Source organism: Cygnus olor, chromosome 2 (assembly GCF_009769625.2).
Source record: "Cygnus olor isolate bCygOlo1 chromosome 2, bCygOlo1.pri.v2, whole genome shotgun sequence".
In the NCBI taxonomy this organism is placed as follows: Eukaryota; Metazoa; Chordata; class Aves; order Anseriformes; family Anatidae; genus Cygnus; species Cygnus olor.
Window position 1 is genome coordinate 153,607,518 of NC_049170.1, and position 11,222 is coordinate 153,618,739.

An 11,222-nucleotide genomic window follows, 5' to 3' on the forward strand; every position below is an offset into this window, starting at 1 on the left:
TGGGGACACAACAGCTCCGGCGAGCAGCCGAGGGCCGCTTCAGGACCCGCCGTGCCTCAGCCTCCCCTTCCCCCAGCGGCTCCCTCAGAGCCGCATCACCTCGGAGAGCGCGTTATCGTTCCGCCGCCCCACTGCTCCGCGCTGCACGCCGCTGCTCCCCGACCCTTTTCGAGCAGCCCCGGCCCCCCGTTGCCCTCAGCGGCAGCACGATGGCTGATAAGGGTGGGCAGGGAGCGGCGGCTGCCCGCCTTCCTCGGGGGACTACTTTCTCACGCGGAGGGCTACGCGCGCCGGGACTAATTTCCTCCCCCCTTCCCTCAGCGCTGGGCCCCTGTCAGCGGCTCCGTGCGCGCTCCCCCGCCCGGCCCGGCCCCGGCCCCGGCCCCGCTCACCTGCAGCCGCAGCCTCCATCACCGGGCGGGGAAAGGGGCTGGGGGCGGCGGCGGGAGGAGCGGGGAGGGGGGCAGCTGACTGAAACCCCAACGCCGCGGCCTCGTCGGGAAAGGGAAGAGCCCAAATGAAAAAAAAAAAAAAAATTGGCTCCGAGCCGCGCGGCCCTTCCTCCTTTAAAAAAATAAATAAAATTATTTGATGGATTTGGGGCGGTGGGGGGGGAAGGGGGAGGGGTGAAACTAGCCAAGCGGCGGGTTATGGCGAATCTGCGGCGCCCGACACGACGGCTTCTTCCGCAGCGACGGGGGGCGGGGAGGGGCAGAGGGCGGGGCCCGAGGGGGGGAGGAGGGAGCGGGAGGGAGACGCGCGCGCGCCCCGCCCAACGGCTGAGCGGCGACCGTTGGGCGGGGCGCGCGCCGCGCCCTCCCCTCAGGCGGAGCGCGGGCTCTCGGCTCCCCTCAGATCACCTCAAAAGCTTCTATATGTTACGTTTACGTCCATTTAGTTTAAAAACGATGAAAAAAATAATAGTTTATAAGAACACGTGTGACAAAACTGGAAACCCGGTGACTGATAATACTTCCTCATGTATACTGGAACGTATTTGTACAAATTTAACCAAAAAATTCCACAATGTTAAAGGGTCTGTAAATAAACACTAGTTCTTACGGATGTTTCACATACTGTTTACAACTGTGCTGTGTTTTGTAAATTTATTTTTTACAGGAATGTGCCTCAAAAGTTACACATGCCTTAGCCATACTTCATCACGTGTTAGCTGTGGTGAATCACACGATTTTTTTCACTCAGCTCCAAAGTTTTTATTCAGGTAGTAAGTTATTTCTTTATTATTATTTTTTTATTCTTGAAAGGAGCCTGATGGCAGGTATTTCCATGAGGGAATGGCCTCAAGTTTCACCAGGGGAGGTTCAGGTTGGAAACGAGGAGACATTTCTTCTCAGAAAGAGCAGTCAGGCATTGGGACGGGTTGCCCAGGGAGGTGGTGGCGTCACCGTCCCTGGGGGTGTTCAAAGAGAGGTTGGACGTGGTGCTTAGGGACATGGTTTGATGGGTGACACTGGTGGTAGAGGGACGGTTGGACCAGATGATCTTGGAGGGCTTTTCCAACCTTAATGATTCTATGATTCCATGACAAAATGCAACAAGTTACATCGGAGTACTCACAAACACCCACTTTTACCTCACGTTTTTCTGTTTTATTGCTTTTCTGCTTTGTTTCTACGCTAATAATCACCAAATATCAGTTTTATCACCTTCACTCTTAAATCATCATAAATGTTGTATGCATTCAATATAAATTAACTTAGTATTGAACTCTATAGTGTCTGTCACTGTAATTAATTTCAGTGCAAATGACTTCACATAAATTGCATTATCATTCCTAAGCATTGATGATATTATATTATCTATTTGATTTTTTTGTTGTTGTCATACTGCAGATGTATTCAATTAAGCATAGAGAGCAAAACTTGTGAAAACAAGAATTAATTTTGGCATTAACTCCAGTAATAAACCTAAACGATTTCCTGTTGTAAGAGAAATAATGAATACATATTTACTGAGAAGTTGCCTTTAAAATAACTTATAAATATCACTGGTTACGTGGCATCATGACAAGCAAAATTCAGCCACAGGCAGAAGTGCCATGGGCCTCAAAACCTATATATTCCTAACACCAGTTTTTTAATTTGGAAAACAGCTCTATAATGATTCACATCTTCTAAATACTGACTCCAGGGCCCCAAACCCCATTCACCACAATTCTGGGACTGAGCCATCTCTCCCATCACTTGGGCATTTTATTCCATCGTAATGCCAAAAATTCTTAGTAGCAAGAGTGATCGGTCTCGGTGCTCTTTTTGTCTTTGTGGAAGCAGCCTCTGTACTACCACTATATCCTTAAAGATGGTCGGGCTGATGTCTGCAATTTTCCTCTTTGCATTACATTTTTTTTTCCTAGCCTCTTGTGCCGGACGTTGAAAGAATTGGGATTTTTATCCTAACAACCAGCTTCACAATTTTATCCTGTACTTATTCTTGTAGGTGTCTTCTGGCCTCCAAAGAAAAACCCGTAACAGGTAAGGATTCATCAAAGCCAATGCCCTTAGATTGCATCTAAAAAGAAGACAGAACAAACTACAACGCTGTAGCCAAAAGGAAGAAGGGTCCCTGTGACTTAAGCCACCAGTGCCTATGGAAAGCGCAATGTTGCCTGATGACTTACTGCAGTGGGGCAAGAGGAACGCACAAAAGATGAAAAATACTGGCAACTCCGAAACAGCATAAAAGACACGTCCAAACACCGCATCTGCCTATCAGGCAAACCCAGGACACTCAGGACACATGATGGGAACTCATCCTCCGTGTCACCACAGGAAGTTCAAGCGTCCTGGTGCTTATGAATATGGAAGGACAAGTGTGAGGAAATGAAATAATTTTGTTGCAAAACAAAGTCACCTCTCCTAGCTGGTGCCTTATTCTGTTTTGTTATGCTGCCTGCAGCCTCACAGCGCACTGCACACTGTCAGTCTCTACAGATGCCATGTGAAAGGACAGGACGGCTGCTGCCAAGGAGGGCTCAGCCACAGACAGACTGAGCCTTAGGCCCTAGCAGAAAGGCTTGGAGAAGCTGTACTGCACAAATGTTCACCCACCAATGCTTCTCTGGAATGACTTTCATAAGAGAGCTAATACAGAAATGCAGTGGGTTTTTTTGTGTTTACATCAGGGGCCCAAATACAAGGCATCAGAGAAGGAAAAGACGACCCTTACGTGAGCTGTGGACACATACCTCTGCTAACTTATCTCCTCTGATCGGAATGACAGAGCAACATTTTAGCAGGATGCATATCCTGACCTGATGACAAGAGACATTTAGGATTATGCTTTTGTCTTTAGCTGCCTTGACTCCCACTTCTCACTTTCTGGACTCCAGATTCACGTGCCCTTTTTTGTCCTTCCTGCCATCCCGGCTTGTCACTGTATCCGCCAGCTTCTGGAGAACGTTTTCTGCTTGGAGCAATAAAGATCAAAGCACGTGCATGCTCAGACACTCACCTCCCCTGAAAGGAAGGGCTTGTGCTCTTTTTAGGACATGAGTAATATTCATCCTTACCTTGGCATTGAAAGAACATTCTCTGGTCCTTGAGTCACCAAGCCTCACAACAGCAAGTAGGGTGGACTCTCCTGCCAAGAAAAGTGCTTGTCCCAAATCTCTCACATAGTTAGAGCCGCTGCTTGAGCATCAATACCACACATGGTGTGTTGCTGCTTCCACGCGGTTATTTCGTACAGCTCTCCTTCGCACAATCAGAAGCCTGTGTTAATAAATGCTGCTTCTTTACCAAGGATGAAAGAGAAGGAAAAAAATCAGAGCTGGAGCTTTGGTGTCTGGCCTAGTCAAAATGTTTTGGGAGCTCTGTCAGAGGTCAGGAGAGAAAGAGAGAGGTGCTGTGAGGGTGCTCGGCCAGGTCACGGAGCCAGATTAAAGCAAAGTCTTTGCAGCTCTGACTCACAGCGTCCACAGCCTAAGCAAGAATACCCTCGGGTGCTTCCAGCAATTCCACCGCACACTGTCGTATTAAAACCCACATCATTCAGGTGCGTTTCAGTGGCACCCTCTGAAAACGGAGGAGCACTGCAGTCTGTGCATCGGGTCACGCCCTGCAAGGCACTACGGTCCCTGCGCCCTCATCCCGTCCCTCACCTCGTGAGGGAATCTGATCCTGGCCTGTTTGCTCAGCTCTTTCTGCCCTACTTTCCCTATTTACTAAGCACACGATTCACTCTCTACCCGCTCGTGCCTCACCTGCCTATCTCCTTGTCTGACCCCTTTTGCTACCTTTCTTCTCTCAGTCCCAGTTTTGTTCACAGGTGTATTATTTTCCTCAAAGGCTTTTTCCAGATACTTTCTGCAGTTACTCTCTTGCCTCAGCTCTTGTCTAGCCACTCTCAGGTAAGTTCCTGTATGCACCAACGTTTCTCCAAATACAGCTGCCACCTCTCTTCAGTCCCCTGAGCGGTCTCCGGTTTTAGCCACCATGTCTAGCCCACAGCAGCTGATTTCCTCTTAAACAAATCTCTTAAAATAAAAATGAGGGGGGAAAAAAATAAAATAAATGGATGCAAAGTTCCTGTACAGAGGAGTTAAGTATCGCACAGGGCTTCAGCCTGTTTCTGGAGCTGGGATGGATGAAGAGATGCCCCTTACTCGGGGCACAGGGCAGATGCTGACTCCTTTTCTCAGTTACAAGCTGGGCTTTCCCACCAGGAAAAGGGCAAAGCACTTTACTGAAAAAGTGTTTTCACTCGTGTGAAACCAGAGTGCACCTTGCTGAGCTGTTCAATAGAGTAGCCCCCCAGAATTAAAGCTGTAAAAATCAATTACAAGTTAGAATTAATATTGTCCTGTACAGCTTTCATTTCCATTTGTTTCTTGCAGAAGTTATTTCTGGGGATCTTTAACATCATATATTGAATTTCTGCAGGATCTCTGCCTCAGCACTGCAGATGGACCTGACCCAGACATGAATTAGGGCTACACAGAAAACGCATTTGCCTGTAAAATAAAACTACCTCTTTGCTACAAAAGCTGCAAACTACTGAGAGGGAAACATGAGGTTTGGTTATTCTGGAAAATCTATTCTTACTTTTCCCAGAGTTTATGATTTACACCCAAGTGATCATTAACTGTGTGTTCCTTCTTTTCTGATTGCTCACCATGGCATATTGCAATTTGCTTTGAAAAGCATTATGTATGTGTATAGCTCTTATTTTTTTTTAGAATCTGTGCTTAAAAATGTGATGATTGCTTTTAAAACCCCTCATCCTAGACGTCTTAAATTGAACATATACAACTGGAGAAACTTTTTACCCTAAACTTCAATGCATCACTTTCCCTTTTTTCCCCACAAGTGTTTTGTGAAAACATTCTGTTGAAGAAGCAAATCAATAAAAATGCCACATAAGCACCCACAAGAAAATTAATTAAGCTACAGGGAGGTTGCAAAACTCAGTACAGGACACAAATGAAGTGCTATTTAATTGCCTGAATGAAGCAGTAGTCCTTTGAGAGAAGCCGTAAATTGTGTTCACAGACCTAAGGATCCAAACCAAAAAATATTAGCAGGAGGATAAGAACAGAAGTACACCGAGTGTCGCCTTTAACACTTATCAACTCCCAGTGCTTGATTTTTGAACTTTGTTTATTTTTATTATAATATGAATATTAAAAATAATGTAAAACCTCCAATGTTTTATGAAGTAGAAAGCATAAAGCCTAACGCAGAGTGCTGTTAGAGACATATCAAACTACATGATGTAAGAAGTCTTGAAATTAATTTTGTGTATCCTTGCTGTGGAATTGAAGAAACCAACCCAAAATGTCTGCTACATTTTGTACAAGGAATCCTACTGTCCACATGCACTTTACTGCATGTGAGAGTACTGCACTTGCTCGCAAACAATTTTCTGGGAAGGACGCCATTCTTATAGGAATCTTACAGGAATCGTACCTGTGAGAAGAGGCCGAGCCCCAGCTCCCCACACCTTCCTTTCAGGCAGCTGTAGGGAGCAATAAGGTCTCCCCTGAGCCTCCTCCAGACTACACCCGCAGTGTTCACCCAGTTCCCTCAGCCGCTCCTCACAGGACTTGTGCTCCAGGCCCTTCACCAGCTTCGTAGCCCTGCTCTGGGCACGTTCCAGGGCCTCGATGTGCTTCTGGTACCGAGGGGCCCAAAGCTGAACGCAGCACTCGAGGTGCGGCCTCACCAGAGCTCAGTACAGGGGGACGATCACCTCCCTGCTCCTGCTGGCTGCACTATTCCTGATACAAGCCAGGATGCCGGTGGCCTTCTTGGTCACCTGGGCACACTGCTGGCTCATGTTCAGCCAAGCATCGATCAGCACCCCCAGATCCTTTTCCTCTGCACAGCTTTCCAGGCACTCTCCCCCCAGCCTGTAGCGCTGCATGGGGTTGTCGTGGCCAAAGTGCAGGACCAGGCACTTAGCCGTGTTGAACCGCATCCCAAAATTGAACATAGATGATGTTTGATAGATTTCGTGTGCCTTCAGGATGACACTTTAATACTAATCAGAACCTTTACTTCTTGGGCCTCCCCCTTTGCATGCTCCCACTTTGAAATGCATCTCTATTACTGTTGAACTTGAAAATTCTTTCAGAAAAAATTACTGTTTTTGCTTTCTAATTGCTAGAGGAAAAGCTTCCTCCACCCCAACAATGAATGCCTAGAACCAAAAATACAAACACTTACAGAAAACATGTCCCAGTGTTTGCAAGTAGTGCCATATTACAAGCTTTAATATTCTCCATTCTCTACATGCCACTGCAATTTTGTATTTCAAGACTTCCCTTGGGTCATTTTGAGGACATAATACTCATTACGGAGTGCAGAGATTTAAGCAGAGTTGGGACTATGCACGTACACCATTAAAGCTGGAGAAGCCAGCTGCGAACCTCATCAGCCTGCAAAGAGCCCAACAGCCCGTGGCACCGCCAGCGAGACAAATTGCCTGACCGTCCCCTCAGAACGCGCTCTAGGTTTATGCCCAGTTCGCCATCCTGAAATTGGGCATACCAGTTCCTCAGTCGCCAGTCTCGCCATCACTGGTGTAAGGTGCAGACACATAATTCCAGGTTTAGCAGGAATTAGCAGGGTGGCACAGTGCCGGCACGGCTTAATGTTCTTCCCGCTCCTTCCCTTGAGCTGTTCAGTCCTTGTCAGCAAGCTGACTGCCACCTAACTCTGCCTGTTAAACTCTGCGCAGCCCAGTGTCCTATATTCACTTCGCAAATCCATCTAGATGGATGAATAAAAACCTTGAATTCAGAGTTATTTGTAACCTGGATTAGTTGTCTCAGGCAGCCTACTGGCAACTGCACCGAAACAAGAGAGTGGCTGGGGACAGGAGCTGTGCCCATCATCAATCCATAACTTCTGTTCTGAGGGTCTTCTGAACCATGTCTCAGCAGTAAGGATCTGGGTAATTTTATTCAATTAAGCAATCAATGCATCTATCGGCGTTCATGTTACACCGCAGAGTCCATCGCCTTCGCCCCCAGCTCAGAGACCTGCAGGAACTCACTCGGCAACTAATTTCATGCGCAGAAGTGCTTTGCTCGACACTGCTGGAGTGGGACGTGCGCATGCATGGTCACCGCTGTGTGACAAATTGTGGAGGAGAAGTAGAAACAGAAGTGGAAAACTTGACTATGCAGCCTGTAAACTGAGGGGGAACGGAGAGAAGAGCCAAGGGTGCTGGGGACAACACCCAAAGAAGTCCTTTACAGGAAGGTGCAGACTGTCAGGCAGACCGCGTTATTACTTTTTCCTATAACCAGAAGAGCCAATGAGGCCCTGAATAATAACTATTTATTTTAAAAATCAGTGTTTCTGTTAATTCCTATTTCATGTATTATCACATAGGAAACGTGCTTCATTATTTTTAAATAAAAGCACTGTTGTTTAATGACAGCAAAGACCGAAGTTTAAGTTCTTGAACACCTCCTCCCCATACACACACCTCCCAGTCTTATGCTTTTTCATCAAGTCCTTAATGCAGAAAATACAGCATTTTATATAATTTAATATTATTCAGTTAATTAACTATAGAACATTTTATCTTCTCAAAAAAAAAAAAATGTTTTCAAGATAAATTATTTACCAGAACAGCATTTTGGGCTTCATCTTTCACCATCTTCTTAACTATTTTTTTTTCTCTGTTCAAATATTCATTAGTTTTATATTCCAGCTTATTTTTGTGTTAGAAAGTTATGGGACTATGCAGGCGTAAAAAATAATAATAAAAATAAAGGTTGAAATTAAGTAACACTTTCCTGGGTTTTGTAAACCACTCTTCCGCTAGGGGAAAACTACCTATATTTACAGCGGTGGAGGTATGTAACGTCATCCTTTAGGTAGATTTTCAGAGAGGACATGAAGGAGAGCATCCTCAAAATATTTGAAGGGTATAACTTAGCGAATATAAGGTATATAATTTGTTTAAAAAAAAATCTAATTATAACGATGGATTCATCCAAAAGTATTATATTTTAAAAAATGTTTTACTTTCACCCCATTTATCTTCACCCTCTTGTGAATAATTCTGCCTGTTATCCCCATTCCATCAGTTAGATTATCTGCGTGGCTCACTAGAGTCCACCACTACATAGGTTTAAGAGGAAGTTTCGAAGACATTCAGCACTTGATTCTCACTTTTATTTTCCCATTGATTACTAAGAGGAAACCATTCCAGCTGATGCTGTGCACTTTTGGAAGTTCTGCTTGAAAATTTCAAGGAGATTAACACTTGGAAAGTATAGGAGGTTGTTTTGCAGCTAGTACTGTGCTTAACAAAGAAAAGTTGTTATTGCTTTACTGTAAGGGGCTCATTTTTTTTTTCATAGTATCTGTCTAGATTAACTGTATATGCTTCTTATTTTTATCTGCTATGTTTAACGTGAAATTCTGTGTTTAGGACTGCATAATTGCTCTTTTTTTGTTACAGAACATTAACTTTCTGCTTCCAGTAACATCTTTATAATGACAATGCTAATAAAAATGGGGCAGTGCAAACTGCACACTTACAAATCTCTCCAGAGCTTACTATGAGGTTTATCATAATTCCTGCCATCACAGGATTGCAGAGTCTACTGATATTGATTGCACCGCACAGTTAATTTAAATATATATGTATATATCTCCTGCAGGCCTGGAAGAAAGGCAACAATTATAAATAACTTCAGAAAAAATACATACACACTGAAAATGTTTCTAATAAACAGACTCTCGTTTTCTCAGTATAGCAATATAATCACTGCAGGGCTTCGAAATACCCTGTATTAATCACATTTCTGCTCATAGGTTTATACTGTTTAATCCTATTACAACTGTACAGCATGTTTTTCTTTGCTAGGTGATGTCAGACTATCTGGGGACAGCAGCACAGCTGGAGCTCTGTGCAGATTTAAATGGCGTTCTTCCTTCTTTATAGACTTCTTCATTGGGGGTTGCTTTCTTATATAGGCTCCTATGAGACAAATATATATATATATATATTTAAAAATAAAAGTTAAGAGCAATCATATAATCATAACTATTTGATTAACTTTTTTTTTTTTTTTCCTCCCAGTTGAATTCTGTTGTGGTTTAACCCGGCAGGCAGCTGAGCACCGCACAGCCACTCGCTCACTCTCCCCAGGGAGAGAATTGGAAAGGTAAAAGTGCAAGAACTCATGGGTTGAGGTAAGGACAGCTCACCAGGTAAAGCAAAAGCCATGTGTACAAGCAAAGCAAAACAAGGAATTTGTTTGCTACTTCCCGTCGGCAGGCAGGTGTCAGCCACTTCCAGGAAAGCAGGGCTCATCACGGGGAATGGTTTCTTGGGAAGACAAACACTATCACTCCAAATGTCCCCCTTCCTCCTCCTTTCCCCTAGCTTTTATCACTGAGCATGATGCCACATGGTGTGGGACATCCCTTGGCCAGTCTGGGTCAGCCGTCCTGGTTCTGTCCCCTCCCAGCCCCTCGCTGGCAGGGCAGCAGAGAAGCTGAAGAGTCTTTGGCTCTGGATGAGCGCTGCTCTGCAACTACTAAAATGTCAGTGTGTTATCAACACTATTTTCATTTCAAATCCAAAACACATCACCCTATGAGCCTCTATGAAGAAAAAGTAACTCTATCCCAGCCAAAATCATGACAAGTACAAGAATAACACCACAGCTGGACTAAGATAGAAATGCACACAAGAAAGCGAACTTTGCTAGTAGCTTTTCAGAATGTAATGCTGTCAAAATGTAAGATTATTTATATTTGTGAAAGTGTATAAGAAACACAGCGCAAGCCCTGATTTCATTCTCTTCACCTTTACTGTAATATGGGGAAATAGCTAATAAATGTGTCAAACGGAAAAAGTAAATCCACAGTACGTGAAAGCTCATCCTCAGTAGTAAGAGTGAACAGTACTGAAAAAGGCACAAAGACAGGTGTAGGAGACAGACATCTTTGTTATATCCCTGCTGGGAAAGTTGCCACAATTCTCACTGAAGAGCGAGCTATTTATAGGATAGCAGAGCAAAGAGAAAAAAAACAGCACCAATCATGCTGGGTTTGATTTATTAACTGTACAGTAGGAATTATGTACCCAAACTGCAAGCTGTACAAATCTAACAGTTCATAGACAATAGGCAGGATTTTGATTTGATTTCTCTGCTCCAGTAGACCGCTGTTCTATTCCTAATCCCCATCAATGTTCTGCAATATTAGCACATCATTAAATACTTCATACTTTAGTTTCCTCCTAGGAAAGTAGGAACCACCACGACCACATACCTAAAAAATTTTACTTTCTCCAATTAAATAATACAAGTTTATAAATATATAATACACACACAGGACCTACATTCTGTTTTCCACATGCAGCTCATTATAAAATGCATGTCTCAGGCTCTATGAACCTTTGGTGCCTTTTTTTTTTAATAAGCTTAAATAAAATATGATATGCTTTCATCTACCCATCACGTTCAATGGTTAATGCAACCATAAGTTTGGTGAGAACTTGTTGCTTCATTATTATTATATTTTTTTTAAATTACAAGAAACTGTATGCATACATTATTACACCGCTAGGACTTTAACCCAAAAAGGGAGAGAGGAGAAGTAATGGGGATTTACATATAAGCAAATGAAAAGCATCTTGTTTCTTCTGTTTATTGAAAGCTCTCCTTTGTTTGGTTAAAAACAAACAAACAAACAAACAAACAAAAAACAGTTAGTTGTGAACTCCGATGG

The 11,222-nt window shown here is 43.8% G+C and overlaps 1 protein-coding gene across 5 annotated transcripts in view; it reads right to left on the reverse strand.

Moving 5' to 3' along the window:
- ZFAT (zinc finger and AT-hook domain containing) overlaps positions 1–703 on the reverse strand; it is an 89,173-nt gene extending 88,470 nt beyond the window's left edge. For 4 of the 5 annotated variants that reach the window (XR_005816838.1, XR_005816839.1, XM_040547290.1 and 1 more), the window contains exon 1: positions 393–530. Coding sequence is in view for 3 of the 5 variants with exons in the window: in XM_040547290.1 (XP_040403224.1) it covers positions 393–411 (19 nt within the window). In the remaining 2 variants the exon portion in view is untranslated. Of the gene's footprint in view, positions 1–392 lie in introns of all 5 variants that reach the window. The other variant, XM_040547289.1, reaches the window with a different exon arrangement.
- Positions 704–11,222: the final 10,519 nt, after the last annotated feature.